The 21,987-nt window shown below is 57.1% G+C and overlaps 9 protein-coding genes across 9 annotated transcripts; 6 read left to right on the forward strand and 3 right to left on the reverse strand.

The window, feature by feature from the left end:
* LMH87_004221 (uncharacterized protein) lies at positions 1-768 on the forward strand (the record flags this gene model as incomplete). The annotated part of the gene is made up of 1 exon (XM_056195407.1): positions 1-768. The coding sequence occupies one exon, from the start codon at positions 1-3 to the stop codon at positions 766-768; it is 768 nt and encodes a 255-aa protein (XP_056049039.1).
* A 3,934-nt stretch (positions 769-4,702) lies between these two features.
* On the forward strand, positions 4,703-5,935 carry LMH87_004222 (uncharacterized protein; the record flags this gene model as incomplete). Its single annotated transcript, XM_056195408.1, has 1 exon — positions 4,703-5,935. One exon carries the CDS (start codon positions 4,703-4,705, stop codon positions 5,933-5,935), a length of 1,233 nt encoding a protein of 410 aa, XP_056049040.1.
* Positions 5,936-6,122: 187 nt separating this feature from the next.
* On the reverse strand, positions 6,123-8,275 carry LMH87_004223 (uncharacterized protein; the record flags this gene model as incomplete). The annotated part of the gene is made up of 7 exons (XM_056195409.1): positions 6,123-6,198; positions 6,348-6,649; positions 6,705-6,812; positions 6,872-7,158; positions 7,216-7,433; positions 7,492-7,916; positions 7,988-8,275. 7 exons carry the CDS (start codon positions 8,273-8,275, stop codon positions 6,123-6,125), a joined length of 1,704 nt encoding a protein of 567 aa, XP_056049041.1.
* Positions 8,276-9,985: 1,710 nt separating this feature from the next.
* LMH87_004224 (uncharacterized protein) lies at positions 9,986-12,849 on the forward strand (the record flags this gene model as incomplete). Its single annotated transcript, XM_056195410.1, has 4 exons — positions 9,986-10,089; positions 10,149-10,947; positions 11,004-12,154; positions 12,228-12,849. 4 exons carry the CDS (start codon positions 9,986-9,988, stop codon positions 12,847-12,849), a joined length of 2,676 nt encoding a protein of 891 aa, XP_056049042.1.
* A 109-nt stretch (positions 12,850-12,958) lies between these two features.
* LMH87_004225 (uncharacterized protein) lies at positions 12,959-14,101 on the reverse strand (the record flags this gene model as incomplete). The annotated part of the gene is made up of 3 exons (XM_056195411.1): positions 12,959-13,321; positions 13,381-13,986; positions 14,057-14,101. The coding sequence occupies 3 exons, from the start codon at positions 14,099-14,101 to the stop codon at positions 12,959-12,961; spliced, it is 1,014 nt and encodes a 337-aa protein (XP_056049043.1).
* Positions 14,102-15,047: 946 nt separating this feature from the next.
* On the forward strand, positions 15,048-16,178 carry LMH87_004226 (uncharacterized protein; the record flags this gene model as incomplete). The annotated part of the gene is made up of 1 exon (XM_056195412.1): positions 15,048-16,178. One exon carries the CDS (start codon positions 15,048-15,050, stop codon positions 16,176-16,178), a length of 1,131 nt encoding a protein of 376 aa, XP_056049044.1.
* Positions 16,179-16,214: 36 nt separating this feature from the next.
* Positions 16,215-17,057, reverse strand: LMH87_004227 (uncharacterized protein; the record flags this gene model as incomplete). The annotated part of the gene is made up of 1 exon (XM_056195413.1): positions 16,215-17,057. The coding sequence occupies one exon, from the start codon at positions 17,055-17,057 to the stop codon at positions 16,215-16,217; it is 843 nt and encodes a 280-aa protein (XP_056049045.1).
* A 560-nt stretch (positions 17,058-17,617) lies between these two features.
* LMH87_004228 (uncharacterized protein) lies at positions 17,618-18,985 on the forward strand (the record flags this gene model as incomplete). Its single annotated transcript, XM_056195415.1, has 1 exon — positions 17,618-18,985. One exon carries the CDS (start codon positions 17,618-17,620, stop codon positions 18,983-18,985), a length of 1,368 nt encoding a protein of 455 aa, XP_056049046.1.
* Positions 18,986-20,195: 1,210 nt separating this feature from the next.
* On the forward strand, positions 20,196-21,737 carry LMH87_004229 (uncharacterized protein; the record flags this gene model as incomplete). Its single annotated transcript, XM_056195416.1, has 2 exons — positions 20,196-20,419; positions 20,501-21,737. The coding sequence occupies 2 exons, from the start codon at positions 20,196-20,198 to the stop codon at positions 21,735-21,737; spliced, it is 1,461 nt and encodes a 486-aa protein (XP_056049047.1).
* Positions 21,738-21,987: the final 250 nt, after the last annotated feature.

Raw genomic sequence — 21,987 nt, forward strand, 5'->3', positions numbered from 1 at the left:
ATGTCTACCGCCGCAACTCTTCGACCAACCCCCATCCACAGCAAGCCCGTCGCTGCTACCACTACCACCAACACCACACATACTCGCCACGCCTTTGCTGCTCCCTCGCGCAAAAGCATGTCCGTCACCCAGACCTACTACCTGGCGCACAAGGCCCGCGCCAAGCTGTCGCGCGAAGCCGCCCAGCCCGACCACGACCTGCGCCTGCTCGTCGGCCACGCCAACCTGCTCGACTCGCTGATGGTCGAGCTCGCCGAGGCCGAGCGCGAGCAGGAGCGCTGGTTCAACCAGTCCGTCCGCAACACCTCGTCCGCAAAGGCTTCCGAGAAGCGCCACATCCAGTGGGCCGACCGCATCGTCGAGGAGGCCGTCGAGGACGACGAGTACGAGGAGTCGTCCGACTCGGACTCGGATTCTGACTTTGACTACGAGGAGGAGGATGCCAGGATGACGACGACGACGACGATGCCCACCGTCACCGTCGCGCAGGTCGAGGAGGAGGACGAGGATCTCGAGGAGGACTATGCTCAGCTCGAGCTCGTCCGCACCCCCTCGCACAGCAACTCGCCGCCCGAGCTGCTCCTCGACCACCACGACTCGGACTCGTCCGACGACGAGTCCATGCCGCCCTCGCCGGCCGAGGCCTCGCTGCCCCTGCCCGCCGACAGCAAGCAGCACACTGCCAAGGAGCAACAAGTGTACGGAGAAGAAGAGTACTACAGCCGCCGCAACGCAGCTGGCCTGGTATCCGCCATCATGGTCTACTAAGCGCCATCCACAACAAACCTACTCTTTCTTCTTCTTAGCGACTCAGCGAAACTTGTTTCAGCATCTCTTTGGGCATTTACACGGCGTTGGCACAAAACTCATTTTCGAATACCATTTTCTGGCGTTTTTTGTTTTCTTCATCATTTTACAATTGGGATATATATATAAAGGGATACAACCACCACTCTACAGGACAAGCAAGCTGGCGATCCGCTCCCCCCTCGAGGCGGTAAGAGTGGCGCCACTGCAAACAGCACGAGCAGAGAGCTCGGGATTTCACAAGAAAAGATGTATAGAAAACCAATCATTTAGATTACCAAAAACATGTTAAATTTTTTTTTATTACAAAAAACTTGATCTCTTCAATTGCCTTGTGACTGCGAATTAGAGAGCTGGGATTCTACAGGAAAAAAAGTGTAGAAAGCCAATCATTTAGATTAACAAAAACATGTTGGAATTTTTATTACAAAAAACTTGATCTCTTTAGTTGCCTTGTGACTACGAATTAGAATAAACAAAGTCGGGCTCATAATTCGGTAAACCTGTCCCTACGGCCGCGTGAGTCAAAAAGGGCTCCGACACTCGTACGGCTCTCAGACCGCTCCGGCTCGGCGAGGCGGCACACCACCACCATTTACTCCCACCTCCAAGCCACGTACGCCCTGCATGCAGACTGGCCGTCCATGATTCATCCTGATGCGCACAGCAACATGCGGCCTTGTCATCTCTTCACCCACTTCCTGTCGACTCCCTTTTTTCTCTCTCTCATAATTGCTCATTCGCCTCGCCGCCCCCCCCCCCTTCTATTTTCACTCTCCCCTATTCCTCCTTCTGCACCAGCTACAAGGACAAAAAGTAAAAAAAGAGAAGAGAAGGCCCCGCCTTTCCGGACTCGGTATGAGTATCGGCAGCCCGGACTTTGGCATTAAAGTGCGAGTTGAACAAGGCGTCGCCCCGATCCACACTGCCGGCGGTCGATGCCAAATTATAATACCGCAACGGGTCTAGCGTGGTAGTATTTGATTTTCGACGGCACATGCTTGGCTGGGTTATGGATTCGTCAGCCGGACGCCGCATTCTTTTCCTCCAATCGCGGCGCTGGATCGCATTCACGCTGTTGCCCGATTTCTACTGGTGCAAGTTTTTTTTTTTCTTTTTCTTTTTTTTTTTCCCTTTCTCTTTTTGTCTGCTTTTATCTGATCACATCAGCAACTCGAGTTTGTCAGCCCGGCAACGCTTCAACCGTGACGCGCCGTTACCGGTGACATGCTTGACATGTACCGCCTGTGAATTGCGTGCATGGCCTCGTGACAATTCTCCAGGCCGGTCCGTGATTTCTTTAATCTCCCCGTGTCTTATCCTCGAACGAATGTATTCCAGCCCGTAGGAAATTTATTTTTTCTTTCCGTTTGCCGATTTTAAGATTTGAAATGTCATGCGGACTCCCTTTTTTTTTTTCTCCTGCTCTCAACTGGGGCTGCTCCCTGTCATGATCCCGGTACAAAAAATACCAATTTAGAGCCGCGGAGTTTTGCGGGCGGGTCCCCACGCAATTGGTACACGACACCTTTTTGAGTTGAGTTTTTGTCTCGACCTTCTGGTGGAATGCGACTGGGACCCTGGGCTGCGTTTGCCGTTGCCTCATTTTGGCTTTCTTATTAACGAAATTCTACCCTCGTAGCATCGCGCCGGTTGACACTAGGCATCGCCGGGAGATTGGGTGCAATATCGTCCAGTAAAGCGACTCCTTTTCGCACCGCATCAGGTTTACATCATGTCTTCTTCATCGAATATTACAAGTCCTGGAATAATAACAAAAGTCAGGCAGCCATTCTCGGGCCATGTGAACCAGGGGACAGAGGAGCCCTATCTTGCTAGGCAGCATTTCATGGATCTACTGCGTACAAGTAGATGCCTTGAAGGCAGCAGCATTTTAGACTTTGGCCTGTGATTTTTGAAACATTCCCTGCGGCCAGCCCAATCGGCTCATCTCAGACGAATCTCAACAAAATACCCCCCCTCCCCTTTATCACCCCCCGGCTCCTTTCACATGCAACAAAACAAAACAACAAAAAGCACAATTGAAGCGATCCTTTTTAGCTTCTGGCTTTGGATGTTTCTGCGCGCATCCAACGTGTTCCATCCTGTCTCAACATTAACCCATCTGCCGTTGCGGCAGCGGTGTAGTTTGTGCCAATTCTGTCGCTCCGTTGGCGGACGGCGTAGGGCCGCGTACCCGCTGGCAGGCACCGGTACCTGCACCCGGCGCCGGCACGGGAGGACGGCCGCGCAGCCCAATTAATTAATTCGACACCACTACTTGGGTTACTGGTAAGGATTAAATGTGGCAGCAGGCAGACACACTTCAGTCTCTACGAGTTGACTCTATGAGTTGATTGGTCTCGCTTTCGTCCCTCTCCCGTCTGATGAGCTGTCCTCTTCCCTCCCTCGGGCTCCGTACATGAAACGTTCTCAGCTGTGACGCGTACAAGCCTCGCATTCGTACGTGTGCCTTGCTTGGCTGCTTGGCTGGCCGCTGGGGCCCAAGTCCCTGGAGACGTCAGACACAGCCACCACCCCCAAGCCCGTAGCCAAGTCAACCGCCGTAAATCAACCTTGGTTTAGTTTCTGCGTGTGCCTGGCGATGATGAATTCTAGGACACGTTCGCCTGCCGCAGGCACGGGCAAAATGGCGAGCATCTCCTTCCGGCTCCTTATCCGCCGCCCCTTACGTATCATTAACCACGGCAACTCGGGTAGCCTTTAGGAAACTCTCTTCTGCTTCTATCTCGGGCTTGCCTATCAACAGATCCCGGTGACTACGGAGAGATGCGTATCAAAAATAGATATCAGCAGTGAGACACAGCACGCGTGTTTCGCCAACCAGTTCATCGGATAACCGGCCGCGGCGGCCAATGACGGACCTTCACGGTCACGCCAGACCAAGCAACGAGCTGATGATGCGTCCAGCACTTGAGTGATGTGCTTCTGCTCCCAGACACGCAGGCACATGCCTCCGCTCAACTATTCAGCCAGGGCCCCGTATCATATCTGCATCATAGCCGTCCGATGAGAAGTAGGGTCTTTACCGCCCCCTCCCAGCGCAAGAATAGCACAGGCACAGCGTCGATGTAGTCCCGCTCGAGCCCGATGCAAGGCCTATTCCGCGCTCTCATCCATCCGCGACGCACTCATTGATGTAATCCAAGAAAATCATCGATAAAGCTTGATTGCATGATATCATCTTGACATGGCCTCGCCACTGGCCGGTGTTGCACATCGATGTAAAACGCAACCCCACTATTCCCGAGATCGCTCGCTCCTCGACGCCAGAGGCAATGATACAGCCCAGTGTGTGCTTTTTTTTGGTTTCTTCGCCTTGCCGACAGGCTCGATACCAAGTCCGATTCCTGCTAGAGCAGGGGCGAGGCAGCGTTCTACGGCGATAAAGTAGCTGGCACTGTAGAGTGAATTGGCCGATTGGGACCGTCATAGACTGTCAATACTTTGTGTGTGATCTGGCCACCAACTGGAGCGAACCTTATCGCCGCTAATCAGTATCCGCCAGCGACCTCCAGCGCCCGCTCTGACCAATTCAAGCTCTGACAATATAGGCCAAAATTGAATGTGTACTAAATCTGACGGAATACCCGATTTCCTCGGACTCGGGAAACTCGAGCTTGACGGCCGCGGAGGAGAGGCGTGCGGAGGTTCCGCGTGGGCGGACTTGCGCAAATAAGCAGCGCCGTTGCCGTCGCCTAAATCCGCAGGCCACCAAGCTTCTGGAAGCTCCGCTAAGAAAAACCTTACCACTCAAGTTGCAAGCTCCGATGGACTAAGCAGGTAGAGCTTATTGACGTGACCAACACCAACCACTCCGCTTTCTCCGCACCCGCGCGGCATCGAATTGACCGGCTCAGCAATCTCATCGGCCATGCAACCGCTCTCGCGCCGCGTGCTGTCTCTGCAGCAGCGCCCTGCCTCGATGGTGGGCGTCTGCCGGTCCTGTCGCCGACGGCTCGCCACGACGGCCTCATCAGCAGCGCCGCCCAAGCCGCCCGCCTCTGGCCTGGCCGAGCTCTCCTCGCGCCGCGTCCTCGCCGTGGCCGGCGCCGATGCCACCAAGTTCCTGCAAGGCATCGTCACGCAAAACGTCGCCACCGTCGGCGGACACGGACGCAACCAACAGACGACGACGCCGGCCTCGCCCCGGACAGAGGGCTTCTACGCCGGCTTCCTCAACGCCACGGGCCGCGTCATGCACGACACCTTCATCTACCCGTTCCGCAGCGGCGCCGGCGGCCTGGCCGCTCTCGAATCCGGCGACGGCTTCCTCGTCGAGGCCGACGCCGCGCAGGCGACCCGTCTCGAAAAGTACATTAAGCGCTACAAGCTGCGCGCCAAGGTCAGCGTGCGCAGCCTGGCGCCGGACGAGGTGTCTGTCTGGCAGGCCTGGGATGATGCCGCTGCTGCTGCCGACGGCGCCGCGCTGAGCCTGCCGAGCAGCACCGCCACCATGACGCTGCGCGACCCCCGCGCCCCGGCCATGGGATACCGCGTGCTGCAGCTCGGCGGCGGCGCGCCGGGCGTCGACGCCGAGCGCGCCGACGAGGACGCCTACACGATCCGGCGCTACCTGCAGGGCGTGCCCGAGGGCCAGGACGAGCTGCTGCGCGAGCACGCGCTGCCGCTCGAGAGCAACATGGAGCACATGCGCGGCATCGACTTCCACAAGGGCTGCTACGTCGGCCAAGAGCTGACCATCCGCACCAAGCACCGCGGCGTCGTCCGCAAGCGCGTCCTCCCGTGCGTGCTGTACGACGTCGACAGGCCGGCGCCTGCCACCCTCGCCTACGACCCCGAGGGCCTGGCATCCTTGTCGGCGGCGGCGGTGCCGGGCGAGACGGGCATCGGCCGCTTCGAGAAGCGCGGGCGCAGCGCGGGCAAGTGGCTCAAGGGCGTGGGCAACGTCGGCCTCGCGCTGTGCCGGCTGGAGATTATGACGGACGTGGTCCTGCCCGGGGAGCAGGCGGCGGCGACGTACAATCCCGAAGACGAGTTTGTGCTCGAGTGGGGAGGGCAGGAGGACGTCAAGAGCAGTGTCAAGATCAAGGCATTTGTGCCCGACTGGCTGCGTGCTGGCATGGAAGAAGGGCTGAAGAAGTAGATGAAGCCGTTTGTACATTAGAAAGCACGTTGCAAAACTGTATATTACTGCATATGTCGACGGAGGCATGACTCATGGAAGATGAATACATTCCCTAGCCCTGAGCGGGTACAATGGCAAGACGATGCAATACTCCTAGGCTATCTTATTCCGCCATATCGCGTTGAACCGGACAGGTGAAACTGTGCTAATGTAAACCCAGCAATACCACAGATGGCCGCGCCAATGGTGGAGAGCGAAAGGAGGGCAATGAGAGAAAGAGGCTGTGACCTATGAATTGGTATCGTGAATGAGAGAAAAATCAAGAGACAGCAAGCTAAGCAGGAAACACAAAACAAAACAGAAAAGCTAATTTCATCGCCCAACGTCCGCAGGTCTTGCTCTCTCACATTGCCATCAAGTGGTGTCTTACTTTGCACCCGACATGTCCGTCTCCGTCCCCGAGTCTTGCTCACGACCCTGGTTGCCGTTTCCCGCCATCACACTGCCCATCTTTTCGCCCTCTGCAAATACATACACATTCGGCGTGCCGCCCGTCTGGTTCAGCAAGAACCGCTCATACGGGCCGAGCGGCTCCTCAACGAGCACCCTGGCACCCGTCGGCGCATCCTCGTCCGGGCCGAAATACTCCCACACCCAGCGCTCCCCGCCCGCCTCCTCGTTGGGCTTGCGCCCCCATCCACCTGCTCCCTCTCCCGCGATGGACTGGGCCACCTGCGCATGGTTAGCCGGGTCCCAGAGCGGATCGCGCGGGACCGGGTCCGCGTACTGCACGGTCGTGCGGCGCAGCCGCCAGCGGCGGGCGAGCGTCGGCGCCGTCCAGCCGCCCTGGTCGTTGACGGCGAGGCCGCGGCACGCGAGGCGCACGCGCGCCGAGCTGTGGACGCGCTCGTTGGTGTCGAGCAGGAGGGGCCCCGAACGGTCGTCGCCCGTGACGGGGTCGACGCGCCGGTACTGGCCCGGCGTGCGGGTCGTGCGCCCCGTGAACCAGTCGACGACGCTCGGCGGCTTCAGGATGGCGCCCATGGCCCACGGCCGGATGGGCGCGTTGGCCTGGAAGATGGCATCGACGGCCCATTGAGGCGCTGCTTTGCGGGTGCTGCTGCTGGTGGCGGCTTGCTGGGCGGCTTTGGCCTCATACTGGCGGACTTGCTGGGAAATCATGCGCAGAGCAGATGGAGGGTAGAATTCTACACCGACAGAGGCCATCTGATCCATCATCCCTATGTGGTTTTTGTCAGTATGAGAGAGGCGCGAACGCTGGGCTTTGTTCAACTTACACGCCAGTGTGATGTTGGCCATGCCGACGTCTTCGACTCCACCGCCGCAGTTTCCGTGCGTGCCGGGAAACCAAACTTGGCGCAGGTCGGTCGTCAGTTTATTCTCCGGTCGTCGTTCCCACACGGCTGGTGAGTACGGCGATCTGTTCTCGTCCAGGGCCAAGGCGTGAAACGCGTGCTCAATACGGTCCGAAAGATCCGTATCATGCCACTTGAACGTATCACTAGGTTAGCTTCATCAGTCCACTAGTAAGTTTTATTTTGGGGGAGACTTATTCGTTGTTGGTGGCTCGAATCCCCAGCGCGTCCAGCCATCCGATTTTAGGGATGCCCAGACTGCCCACGGTATCCCAGACACCAATGGCCTTGACCTTGATGAGCTCGCCGCTCGCCTGGGTGACGCGTGTGAGGCCCATCTTCTCGAGCCTCTGGCGGTAGATATTGGCCGCGCCGGCGCCTTTGGGCTTGTCCGGGAAGGGCATCTCCGGAAACGCATCCTCGTAGCCGTCGTCCTTCCAGTGCTGCATGTCCTTGAAGACGGGCACAAACGAGTCCATGCCCTCGCGGGTGAGCAGGCCCAGCTTGCCTATCATGCCGGCGACGGATCGTACGGTAAAGGCACCGCGCGACCAGCCGACAAGGATAATCTCGTCGCCGTCCGCGTAGTTGGCGCACAGAAAGGCATACGCTTCGCGGACACGCTTGCACCAGGGTACGAGTAGACGTTAGCAACATAGTTCTCCGAGAACGGAAATTGGCAGACATTACATACCTGTGTTAATCCTAGCCCGAAAGCACCTCCAGTCAGTGTGTCGACAGTGTTGCTGCCGGTGCCCACACCCGACTCGTAGTTGATGATCTGCAGGGTGCCGTCGCTGCATCGGCGCTTGAAGCAGCGCGAGATGCGCGTCACATTGGAAGCCACTTGCAGCGTGGCTTTGTTCTTTCGCGTGGCCTTGTTGAACCCATCATCGCTGTCAAACCAGGTGCCGTCGCAGCATAGGATAATTCGCTTCTTGGCGCCCTTGTCAGGCGTTGGTTGTTCCGTCGTAGGTGTCATGATGTAGGGTGATGTGAAACGAAGAGAGAGCGAAGATGCCAGTTCCGTGGGAACAAGGGCGTTGATCTAAGAGAGACTCGACTAGTGAAGTTTATAGAACGAAGATTTCTTTCAATGTAATCATAGAAGCAGCACCAGCGTAAAAAGTTAAACCACGAGATGACCGGTGTGGGCACCTCACGCTTTCACGGTCGGAACTTATATATACTCGTCTCGGGTACTATGCTATTACCACGCTAAAAATACAACAGTCACCAGATCCATACACGTATCATTTCTACTTCCGAAAGCAATTAGCTTCGAAAAAAGGTGCCCTGACAGGAACTGACCGTTGCAGTGGAACTGGCGCCCGCCCAATGAGCTCAAGGCGCACCGACACGGTGCCGCCCGATAAGCTTGACGATCTCGCCCCCAAGAGGGCCAAGAGGGCGCCCGAAATTGTGCGTGGGTGAAAAGCCTTGTGGGCGCTGTCAGGGGTATTGTGTGATGCATGAGACTTCTGCAGCCTTGTTCGGCGAAGCAAACGTCAGAAAGATGAGTTTCCCTCTTGCCCCAGTTTACAAGGTTCCAGATGATCTCGGTTGGTGCCTTGACCCGTCCATTCAGTAACAATCTCTGATACCCTCTAACTTTCTATGGTATCGATAGAAAGAAAAAGAGTTCGTGTCTTCATACTATGCTGCATCATGAGATTCTTTTTAGGGTTACCTTGGTCGGGGCTGCCTGACAGGACTTGGCAGCGGCATCAGAACTGCGCCTTGCTTACCATTGCGGCGGCGCAGGGAGCCAGCCCGCTGGTGAATGTGGAAACTGTACTCTTTACAGGGGCGCTTTGATGACTCAATTGATCACAGCACATGATGTGTTTGAGGAAGGGTTGGAGTACAACTATGCGACACTTGCTGTCTAATTACGGTTGGTCCGAATCATGTTGCCGTGGCGGGCATGCGCACCACGGGCGGACCAGCCAGGCGCATGACGCATCGGCGATGCTCCCGCCCGCGCGCCGCAGTGGTTCTAATAATATATTGAGTTTTGAGCTGAGCCAGCGGCCGACTTGACCCTTGCAGAAGCTTCATTAAACTCTCCAAAGTATGCGAGACGCCTTGTCCACCGCGACCTGATGATGGCTCAGCTGCCAAGCATGGGCACATCGTTCTGGTCAGCCTCGCAGCGGCCTCTAAACTTGCTGCCGAAAACAGACGTCGTTTAATCGAAAGGCTGAGATGGCGCCTCCGTGCTTACAGTGGCGCTGGCCGTTTGGCTACGGCTATGCAGTCAGCCCGGCTGCGACTATGCCACTTTTGTGCGGGCTGCTCAAGAGGAATGCTTCCGCTGTTTTGTACATCGCAAGGCTGAGAAGAAGCTGCATTGTCTTAGTTCGACGCCGACTTGAGACCAGGTAGCCGCGTGCGAGAGACGTTGGAGTGGGCAGGATGGCACCAGACAACCAAAGCCTCGCTTCCGCAAAAAGTAAGGAGCCCAGGACTCTCCGCAAATGAACGCCCAAGATCGTAGGAATGATGAATCTTCGAGGTCAAGACAATGAAAGGCTCGGAGTAAATATACAGCGGCCCCTCAATGCCTTTACACAATGCGGGCTTATTACTAGCCCACTAGGCTACGGCGGGGTAATATAAAAAGCGACACGAAGTCGGCATGACATTGCTCTTTGCGCATCTCGAATTCGAAATAAAGAAATTCTTCAAAATGCCAGACAAGATTACGCTCCCTCGTAATTACAAGCCCTCTCACTACAAGCTCTCGCTGAGTGACTTGGACTTTCAAGCATGGACTTATAAAGGCACCGTCAGGCATGTTGCGCCACCCCGCGCCATCGCACAGCTTACAGCGCCCGCTAACGTGTCTTTAGCATTGATCTGGAAATCACAGTCGCAACCAAGAGCCTTGCCTTGAATGCAGAGGAGCTCAAAGTCATAAAGGCTGAGCTCCATGACGACAATGGCAACGCGCCACGGGTGATCCCGTCCGCTGGCCACAGCCACCGAAAGGATGACACCAGTGTCACAATCTCCTTCGATGCAGAGCTCCTCGTTGCCAAACCTTACACCTTGATTATCAGCTACGAGGGGATCCTCAATGCGCAGTCAATGGGATTCTACCGCGCACAATACAAGGCGATCTCCGAGCCACCAGCCTCGGTAGCTCGGGGCGAAGATGGCTCGCCTCATATTGTGTGCACGCAGTTTCAACCCACTGGCGCGCGCCGCGCATTTCCTTGTTTTGATGAGCCCAACATGAAGGCCACTTTCTCTCTGGACATTGAGCTCCCGTCCGATCAGACGGCTATCAGTAACACGCCCGTCGTGGCGACGCAAGAGACAAGCTCGGGCCGCAAACGCGTGAGCTTCGAGACGACACCAATCATGAGCACCTATCTACTCGCCTGGGCTGTCGGTGACTTGAAGTACATAGAAACGTTTACAGAACAAATGTACAGAGGCAGCAAGATCCCGGTGCGGTTTTATGCAACGGCAGGCTCGGAAGAACAAGGTCGCTTCGCCATTGAAGAGGCGGCCAAGGCCGTGGACTTCTTCTCCAGCACTTTTGGTATCGAGTATCCACTGGCCAAGCTAGATATTGCTGCCATTCCCGAGTTTGTTTTTGGGGCAATGGAGAATTGGGGCCTCATCACTGGCAAAGCTAATCTTGCAAGTGCTCACAGCAGGACGCTGGCGTGTCGACTTTCCCGCTAACCGCTCGACAGTTGACTTTCGACGAAAAGACGAGCGGCTCATCCAAGAAAGAGCTGATATCATCCATCATCGCGCACGAAGTGGCCCACCAGTGGTTCGGCAACCTCGTCACCATGGACTGGTGGGACGAGCTCTGGCTGAACGAGGGCTTTGCGACATGGGCGGGCACCTACGCCGTCGACCACCTGCACCCTGACTGGAACACGTGGGCAACGTTCATGGGCGAGGGCATGGAGGGCGCGCTGATTCGCGACGCCATGCGCTCCTCGCACCCCATCCAGGTCAATGTCCCCGACGCCCGCAACGTGCACGAGATATTCGACCAGATCAGCTACCTGAAGAGCTGCGCGGTGCTCAACATGCTGGCGAGCCACATGGGCGTGGGTACCTTTCTCGCTGGCGTGTCGAGCTACCTGGAGCAAAACAGCCACCGCAATGCCACGGCGGAGGACCTGTGGCGGGCTCTGGGCGAGGTCTCGGGAGACGACATCGTCGCCAACATCAAGCCATGGATCGAGAAGATTGGACACCCGGTGCTGACCGTGACGCAAGAGTCTGGCCGGCTGACTCTGAAGCAATCACGCTTTCTTGCCGCCGACGACATGAAGCCGGAAGAAGACGAGACGATTTGGTGGATTCCGCTCGGCTTCCGAAGCTTGCCTGACGACAAGCAAGTGCCGTCCATGATACCGACGCTTTCAGAAAGAGAAACGTCGGTGGACGTGCCGGACGAGCTGCTGTACTTGCTCAACGGTCCCGGCACAGGCTTCTACCGCGTCGCGTACCCCACAGACCACCTAACCAAGCTTGGCCGGAGGCAGGATGCGCTGAGCGCCGTGGAGAAGCTCACGATTCTCAACTCGGCGTCTGCGCTCGCCTTCTCCGGCTCCGGCTCCGTCGTTTCTCTGCTTGGATTCATGCAGGCCTTTGCGGACGAGACGGACTCGCAGGTGTGGCTCCGGATGATGCGAGACTTTTCGCGACTGCGGCATCGCTTCAACGACGATGCGGAAATCCTACCCGGGATCAAAGCCCTGACATGTGCTGTCATCAGCAACATGGTCAAGGAGCTGGGCTGGCAGCCAGTGAAGGGAGAGTCGCACCTGCGATCGGCGCTGCGAAGAACCATGTTGGAAGCAGGCTTTTATTGCGATAGCGACGAGTAAGCTCTTCTTTGAACCCCCAACCCCACCATGCAGGAAGATGGTTGACTGACTTTTTTCGCCTTTGCATAGAATTCAAGAAGCCGCTCTGATGAAGAACATGATGGACGAGGCAGACGCGGAGCAGCGCACCATCGATCCCGCGCTGCGCTACATCGCCTGGGGTGCCACTGCCAGAGCCTCGCCCAAGACGGCCGTCCCGGCCATGCTCGCCAGGTGGCAGACGTCGACGTCGACGGAAGAGCGCGGGCGTCTCGTGCGCGGCGTGTGCATGGCGCGGGACCCCGACGTGCTCCGCGACCTCGTCCTGCCGTTTGGCTACGGCGAGGCGCCCGGGGGCCTGGCGCTCCGGCCGACGGAGATGTTCCCGCTCGTCACGACGCTGGCGCTCCAGTGGCCGGAGCGCGGGCTGCAGTGGGAGCACGTCAAGGCGCACTGGGACGGCGCCGTCGCGGCCAAGCTGGGCACGCCCGAGGCCGTCACCCGCGTGCTTAACGGCTGCCTGACGGGGTGCACGGACGAGGCCGAGGCGGCGGATATCGATGCGTTCTTTGCGAACAAAAACACGGACGGGTATGCCATGACGCTGGCCAAGATCAAAGATGGCATCCTGAGCGCGAGCCGTTTCCGCAAGAGGGAGCGTGCCTCCTTGGCGGCGTGGCTGCAGGAGCAGGGCTACATGGCGTCGCAGTAGTGAATCTAGGTGTACATATATATACCAGAAAGAAGAAGATGTGAAATAAAATTAAACTTGCTTTGCGAACTGGGTCCTTCTTTTTAGACATTTTCCATCGTCAAGTTTCCTAGTACGTGGCTGCCAGTCGCTGAAAGAGGTACTCGCCGCTCGTGATGCCCTCGTACTTCTTGTCCGTCTCGTCGGCATACGTCCCCGGCATGGCCTCGATCAGCCGGTCAAAGTTGGGGTTGCAAAAGTACGCGATACTGTACCGCGGGGGAAAGACCTCGACGTCCGCACCGTGCGGGGGCTCGACGACGCGGTGGATGGTGCTCTTGATGGTGTTGTTGCTCCAGCGCGCGAGCAGGTCGCCGGCGTTGACGACGATGGTGTCGGGGATGGGTGTGGCGTCGACAAACGCGCCGGAGGGGGCCTTTACCTGGAGGCCGCCGCGGCTGTCCTGGAACAGCAGCGTGATGGAGCCATAGTCCTGTCATCGTCTGGTCAGCATCACGCTCCATGGTCTCTCGTTGCGGGAACTCATCGCACGCAGTGTTCGCCGGCGCGGACTTGGCCGACGTTGGTCTTGAACACGTCGGCCCTGACCTGCGGGTAGTGCAGCAGCCGGAGCGTATTGTCCCCTCCGTCCACAAACCCGTCAAAGTGCTTCTCCTCCAGCCCCAGGCCAATGGCGATGGCGCGCATGACCTGCACGTGCAGGTCCTTGCATGTCGCAAAGAAGCCCATCATTTCCTCCCGAAACCCATCCACCGCGCCGTCCTCTGGCCAGTGGTTCTCGTAGGTGTCGTCCGGCTCGCGGCCAATCTCAAAGCTCTCCTTGAGCTCGACAATCTCCTTGCGGACGGTGCTGTCGGCGCTCGCGCGCCCGTCGTCCGGCGGGACGAGCTTCTCGCGGCCCTGGCGCAGGTAGCCGCGGTTGGCGGCGGGATCGGTCAGGCTCAGCGGCGTCTTGGCGTCGAGCGGCTGTGCGAAGAAGTCGGCGGAGCGCGCAAACACGGCGCGGACGGTGGATGCCGGGATCGCGTGGTTGCGCAGGTAGATGAAGCCGGCGGTCTGGAAGCCGCCGAGGATAGCAGCGGCGGTGGCAGCGCGCTCGGCGGCGGTGCCGTGGAGGAATTTGGAAAAGTCAATGAGCTGGGAAGGGAGAGAGATGTTAGTGAGATGCGCGTATTGTGGTGAGGGGGGTTCCTGGGGTGGATGGTACTGGGATGACGAGCCCTTGATCCTGAACTGCGGCCTCGATGCTCATGATGTGATGTGAATGAGGAGGATGATGGTAGTTAAATCAGCCCGTAGATGCAGAGTGTTCATTTATAGTACGATGGTGAGAGGGCGTCACGTCACAATCATGATGTCTTGTCAGTTATCCATGTGCTGTGAGGTAGGAGGTGGTAGGAGTAGCTCGACTTTATCTAGCTGGGCTGGCCCTCATCGCCCAGCTATCGAGCGGTTAGGCTAGTAGATAGGCCATGCAGTCTTTCATGTAACCTCGATAGCACGTTCGAGGGCCAAGCGGCCGTACGAGCACACACTCACAATAAGAACCCCGCGCCGGCTTGCCGGATTTGGGGGGGGAGCCACTGTAAGCCGATCCAAGCCCACTGAAAGCCGCCATAAACCGTCCACTAAACAGCCGCCTGAATTACCCCTCCTCCACCACAGATACGATCCCTGAGAGGAGGGGGTAATCAAATGTTGATATTGATAGCTCCGTGATACCCATCATGCACCATGATGATATGTATGCGCAGAAAAAAATTGCCACGTCCAACATCGGAGACGGCCGAGAGAATTCACGGTTGCAATTTTAATGCAAAGGGCGTCAAAGTACCTGCAAGACCGGTGGTGTCTTCAGGCTTGGATGGTGGTGATCACAAGTTCGGTCATGATTTCGAGCTGCCTTAATTGTTTACTAGACAAGAAGAAAACCGATCAGTATAGTGAAAGATGTTTTACCAGCTGCTCATGTAGTTATAATTGACATCACAAAGCCCCCATCTAACTAGACGAGTCCTGTACCTCCACTGCATCACGGCCTGATAGCGAGTGGGGGCGCCTCGTGCCTGCAAGCCCACCTCATCATACACCACCATAAAGCCCAACCCCCTCTCGCCTCCATCTTGCGCGACTCGACTTGCCAAACTTCCATCTCATCGCAAAACTTTATCAGACTGCAGCAAGTCGTGACAGGCACAATGGCGGCCTCCGGGAACCCCGTCGTGGACATCCACACACACATGTATCCGCCCTCCTACATCTCCATGCTCGAGAAGCGCACCACCATCCCGCTCGTCAGAAAGTTTCCTCAGGCCGACGAGCCGCGCCTCATTCTCCTGTCGTCAGAGCTCGAGTCTCTTGATGCGGCCCTTAAGGACTCTACCGCCAAGCTGCCCGGGCGGCCGCTGAGCACGCACTTTGCCTCGCTGTCGCAAAAAATGCACTTCATGGACACCAACGGCATCGACGTGTCCGTCATCTCCCTCGCCAACCCGTGGTTTGATTTCCTGGATCCGTCCGAGGCGGCGGGCATTTCAGACTCGGTCAACAAGGAGTTTTCAGACATGTGCGCGGAACATGTCGGGCGCCTCTTCTTCTTTGCCGCCCTGCCGCTCAGCGCGCCTGTCGACGCCATCAAGGCATCCATCGAGCATGTCAGGAAGCTCAAGTACTGTCGGGGCATTATCCTAGGAACCTCTGGTCTCGGAAAGGGCCTGGACGACCCCAATCTCTTGCCTGTTTTCAAGGCGATTGCCGATGCCAATCTGCTCGTCTTTCTGCATCCGCACTATGGCCTGCCCAACGAGGTATACGGCCCCCGTAGCGAAGAGTTCGGCCATGTCCTCCCACTGGCGCTGGGTTTCCCCATGGAGACCACCATCGCTGTTGCTCGCATGTACATGGCTGGCGTGTACGATCAAGTGCGCAACCTCCAGATGCTCCTGGCGCACAGCGGCGGCACGCTGCCCTTCCTTGCCGGCCGCATTGAAAGCTGCATTGTACATGATGGATATCTGGTCAAGTCGGGCAAGGCACCCAAGAACCGCCGCACAATCTGGACTGTGCTGAAAGAGCAAATATATCTCGATGCTGTCATTTACTCCGAGGTTGGACTCCAGGCGGCAATTGCATCGAGCGGAGCAGATAGACTCATGTTTGGCACGGATCATCCATTCTTCCCACCAATTGAAGAGGACGTCCAGGGTCCTTGGGATAGCTCCCGTTTGAATGCCCAGGCCGTAAGCAAAGCCGTTGGACAAGGCTCCAGCGACGCTGCCGCCGTGATGGGCTTGAACGCTGTTCGCGTTTTGAATCTCAAGGCCGAGTAAATAGTCGCTTGTTTCGAATAAAAACCAAAGGTTGTCTCAAGATGCTGCAGTTTGGCGCTGATATGCGATTTCTGCGTCGTAAATGCGCTGCTTGGCTGTAGACATGGTCTGTTGGAGACCTTCCATCACGACATCATGCTCATCTGGCATGTCCTCCTTCTTATTCATATCGGTCAGTGCTTGTCGAGCTCTGAGCTTCTCGCAGACAAGCTCCCAATACATCTTTTTCTCGCCGCCAATATCGACAAGGTAGTCGCCGGGTACATCGATGGCACCATTCGCGGGGCCTTTTCCCTGCTTCTTAAACAGAGGACTGGCCTTGACCCGATCCTTGGCCTCCTTGCGCCTGGCCTTTTCCTCCTTCCGCTCCTTAAGTCGGCGGCGCGCCTCCGCCATGTCGTCCATTTCCTGCGCCGCCGCGGCCTGGCGAACGTTCTCCTCATCTCGCATGCGCTGCAGCTCGGCCAGCCTCTGGCGCTCCTTTTGCAGCATCTCCGTGTCCTGCTGCTGCTTGGCTTGCTGTTGCTGGCGCGCGGCATTCTCGGCGGCCTCGAGATCGTCGGCGAAGCGCTTGCGCTCCTTGTCCATGGCGTCGCGCTCCTGCTTCCGAAGTAGCTTGGCCTTCATGGCCGCATCATATGTGGTGCGGGCGCTGTCATCGGACAGGATATCGCGCGCGCGCTCAAAGAGTTCCCATTTCTCTGGGTCAAAGTCGTCGCCGGCTTTGTCAGGATGGTACATGAGGGAGCGCCTGCGCCAGGCACGGCGGATGTCATCTTTGGCCGTGAGGGCATCGACGCCGAGGAGGTCGTATAGATCAACATTCTTTTCGGCGTACTCGGCTGCAAAGCGCAGCACATCTTTGTTGTCGTCGCTCATGATGGTTTGGCGGTGAAAATTCTTCGGGTGGAACAGGCAGCAGCGACGGTACTCCGAAACTAATCTCAGAATTCTACCGCAGACAAACTCGTGCAAGGCTCCAGCAGCACCTTGTGTGAATTTAGGTTGAAGATGCGTTTCTGCGTTGGCGATGTCGTGCGGAAATGATGCTGGATATTGAAAACGCGGGCCTTGCAGTTGCCTCCACGTGACGCTACAGCGCTGAAGGTCCGCCGTTGCACATCCGGGCAGGGACTTTGGCGCCACTGTTCAGGCAACAGCTCCACCGTATCGATCTTGTCTTGAATGGTGTCTGGCACTTTGTGCTTTATTGCGCCCGCATTTCAATATCCTCATTAGATGAATAAAATCCGATTTTTCGACTGAATAGCCTAGACTGAGCTTGGTTTAGAAACAAGGCTGCCCATCGTAACTGGCGACCAAAATGGTAAGATGTGTTACCCCACCACAAGTCACTCGGTCCTTTACGAGCATCTCCTCTCGCAATCGTCAGAGCCTGCTTTTGATCACAACATGAGCTGCAAACCAAGAAAATAAGAATGCCGAAATCTAGCCTACAAAAAGCCTTCTATGGCACTGTTATTCATTCCGAAGGCTTGAAGAAAATTTCCATCCTCGAAAATGCCTTGTTGGTGGTCGACGGCCGCGGTACCATCGCCGCTCTCGAAGCAGACGTGCAGAAAGAAAAAGTCTCCGAAAAACTCGAAGCCCTCAATGCTTCCGAGCTCAGCTTCACTGAAATAAAAAAAGGACAGTTCATCATGCCTGGTTTCGTTGATACACATAACCATGCGCCGCAGTGGCTTCATCGCGGCCAGGGCCAGGGCCTCCATATCCTCGAATGGCTTAATCAAGTTGCCTTTCATAATGAGTCTCTATTCAAAGATCCTAATCACGCAAGACGAGTATATCCCATGGTCGTCAAAGGAATGCTTCGTCAAGGCGTCACGACTGCGAGCTACTATGGTTCCCTGCACGGCGCGGCCACCAAAATCCTGGCCGACGTCTGCTTGGAGATGGGCCAGCGGGCACTCATCGGGAAATGCAACATGGCCCGAAACGCACCGGATTTCTACGTCGATGCGAGTGTCGCCGAATCATTGCAGGTCACGCGCGACTGTATAAAGCACATCAAGGACCTCGATCTCAAAGGCGAACTCATTCGCCACGTCTTGACGCCGCGCTTCGCCATTTGCTGCGATGAGACTCTGCTAGAGGGACTCGGCGAGATTGTCAAGGAACACCCGACCATGGCTATCCAAACACACTTTGACGAATCCGAGCAGGAAAAGAACTTTACCATGACACTGTTCCCGCAATTTACCAACGAGGCGGACCTGTACGAAAAGTTCAACCTCCTCAACGAACGCTCCATCCTGGCCCACTGCACCATCATGACGCCCTACGAGACGCAGCGGCTGCAGCAGCTCGACTGTGGCGTGGCGCACTGCCCTACGTCCAATATGACGGTTGGCGGCGGCTTCATGGCCGCGCCCATCAAGGACTTTCTTCGCCGCGGCATGAAGGTCGGCTTGGGCACGGATTCCGGCGGCGGCTACTCCATCTCCATGCTCAATGCGATGCGCCACTCTTTGATCAACTCCTTTGCGCGTGACTTCCTGGATGCGCGCGACGGCAGCGCTGCGATAACGATGGAAGAGGCATTCCACATGGCCACAATCGGTGGTGCTCGTGTTGTCGGTTTTGGCGAAGAGGTTGGAGACTTTCGGGTTGGTAAACAGTTCGATGCACTCCTAGTTGATATAAGCGAGGCAAGAGGTGGAATTACGGCACCGCTCGAAGACGTCGATGCCTTGCGAACGATGCTGGAGAAGTTCATCATGACAGGTGATGACCGAAACATAGCCCAAGTCTATGTTCGGGGCCGTCTTGTGCATCATTGCTGAGTTTATACTCGTGCACCTATATCAGCCAATATATACCGTACCTTTGCTGTTTGATAAGCAAAAACGATCGACAACGCCATTGTGACTGTAGCAGAAACATATCATCTATCGTCTTGTGTAACAGTTCTCTGCAACAGTCCTCGTTTCCGTGTCTAACACTACCCCTCAACTACAGAAATCATACTGTAGAGGTGATAAAGACGGGAAAGAGTTATGACCATCACGACGTGGCATCCTGTTTTTTCCTAAATGGTAGAAAAATCCAGAGAGAAAAAAAGAACTTTGGTAAACAGCTGCCGAGTGTTATGCTAGAGACTGCCGCGGCTTGTAATACCTGGTGAAACGGGAAGGGTCAGCATGAGCTCTTATGGGAAGGCTCAATGCTATTTCTATCCGGCGCGCGTCAAGTCTCACCCGTCGGCAACTTTTGCGGCCCATTCTCCGTCAAAGACCCGAGACCAGACGGTTGTACAAGATGTTCGCCGCGTCATCGACTGTGTTCAATGACCAGGTCTCCAAAATCGTTTTTTGCTTCTGCAACGTCTTGTAGTGGGCAAGCGGGATAGCCTGCTGTGGCGTGACATCTGCCCACCATTTATAGGGAGCCACGGGTACACGCTTCTAGGGCTGCCAGCGAGCTTTTACAGGGGCTTGTTGAAGCTCTCCTGCTTGGTGCAGCCCCGGCTGTGGAGAAAGGCCCCAGCCCCGCCCCGTCGCCTGCCAGCTGCCAGTCAACGGCTGACCTCAGCGCCCGAAGAGTCCGGCGACGACCCTCCGCAAAAGTCACAGGGTCCCATCGGGGGGGTGTGGGTGTGGGCGTCCTCGAGTCCTCGACCACTAGATCTCGTGGCCCGGCGCTTTGCACTCCGATTCATCATCAGCTTTATTAGCATCTCGAACCGTCCGCATCAAAAGGCCCATCTACTCTCAATCGGAGCTTGGTTGACGTGGAAAGGGGCTTTCTGCTTCCCCCTTCTTGCCTCCTCGGCTCTCCACACACGGCAATCGACGTTTTGGCTGCCGCCGCAAGCGGAGCGACACCATTCAGCGCGGACCGGCGCAAAAGCACCCCAGCGGCAATCGACTTCCTTCTTACCCGACGGTCGCCTCATCTTATATCTAGATACATCTGCAGCCCTCGATCGAGCCCTCGATTTCGAATTTCTTTCCCACGCAACGCTTGCGGGAGCACATCTCCTTGTCGCACGCCATGAAAAACTCCCGCAGAGTATTGCCCCGACGCGGGTCGTCACACTCGGCAGAGTACGAGCCCTTGAACGGCCCCGACGTGCCGACCGAGATGCATCCCGGCGCCATCATCGAGGACGAGTACGACGACGGCAGCAGCGGTGCGCAGGACGACTCGTTGCCGCCCTTTTCGTGGGTCGACTATGGCGTGTTTGGCTTCATCGGCATGGCCATGCTCTGGGCGTGGTAAGCAACCCCCTTCCCGTCTTCTTCCTCGGCACGAGCTTCTCGCAGCGCGTTGCTAACCCGTCATGTGGCACGATGTAGGAACATGTTCCTCGCCGCCGCGCCATACTTTGCCTCCCGCTTCCAGGGCAGTCCCTGGATCGAGACCAATTTCCAGCCCACCATCATGACCGTCTCGACGGCGACCAGCCTCGCCACCGTCCTCGTCCTGACCAAGATCCAGCGCACCGCGTCGTATCCGTTCCGCATCGGCTGCGGCCTCGTCGTCAACGTCGCCACTTTCGCGCTGCTCACAGCCTCGACGGCCCTGGTCCTCGGCGCCTCGCCGCGCGCCTACTTTGCATTTGTGCTCGCCATGGTCGCCGCCACGTCCGTCGCCACCGGCCTGCTGCAGAACGGCGCCCTCGCCTTCGCCGCCAGCTTCGGCCGTCCCGAGTACATGCAGGCGCTCGTCACGGGCCAGAGCGTCGCGGGCATCCTGCCGGCGCTGTCCGAGGTGCTCAGCGTGCTGCTGTTTCCGTCGCACACGGAGCGGAGCGGTGCCGCTGCCGCCGCCGCCGCGGAGGGCAAGACGTCGGCCTTTGTCTACTTTCTCGCCGCCGTCGTCATATCCGTCGTGGCCATTGCCGCCCTGGTCCCTCTGGTGCGGCACCACAACCGCAACGTGGAGTACCGCATTGTGCACCAAGACGAAATCACCGTCAGCAATGCCGACAATGATGTCCAGCCCGGCGCCCGCAAGGTCGTCCCCATGCGCGTGCTCTTCAGTAAGCTGCGCTGGCTGGCCCTCGGCATCATCCTCGTCTTCACCACCACCATCATGTTCTTCCCCGTCTTCACCGCCAAGATCCGCTCCGTGCAGGAGCCCGCCGAGCGCTGGCAGGGCGGCCTCTTTGCCCCCGACGCCTTCATCCCGCTCGCCTTTTTCTTCTGGAACCTCGGCGACTTTACCGGTCGTCTCTCCACCGCCCTGTCCGGCGCCCGTGGCGGCGGTGGCCTCGGCGCCAACTCGGCCCACGGCGGCCGCCCCAAGCTGCTCTTCAAATTCGCGGCGCTGCGCATCGTCCAGCTCCCGCTGTACCTGCTCTGCAACATTGGCAACCGCGGCGCCGCGGTCCCGTCGGACCTATTCTACCTGTTTGTCGTGCAGGTGCCCTTTGGCTTCACCAACGGCTGGCTGTGCTCGCGGCTGATGACGTCGGCGGGCAGCTGGGTCGATCCGGGCGAGCGCGAGGCGGCGGGCGGCTTCATGGGTCTGTGTCTGATTATTGGTCTCGCGGCCGGTAGCTTGCTGAGCTTTTCTGTCGCAGGCATCTAAGAGCCTAAAGGTTTTCCTCCAGATCTGGCATTTTACGTAAACATTGCATACCCAACAGCGTGCATTATTATATGACGCTTGAAGGAAGGAGCCGCCTTGCTTCTTGTTCTATAACGATTATTATTATTATGAAGCTAATGTAAATTTATTCCGAATATAATTTTTCTAAAAGAGGGGGCAAATCAGGAAGACACGAAGAAGCAGCAAAATTAACTCCTGATGATTGGCAAATGTCAAGCGCTCCGATCCA

The sequence above is a fragment of the Akanthomyces muscarius genome, chromosome 2, assembly GCF_028009165.1.
Source record: "Akanthomyces muscarius strain Ve6 chromosome 2, whole genome shotgun sequence".
NCBI lineage: Eukaryota > Fungi > Ascomycota > Sordariomycetes > Hypocreales > Cordycipitaceae > Akanthomyces > Akanthomyces muscarius.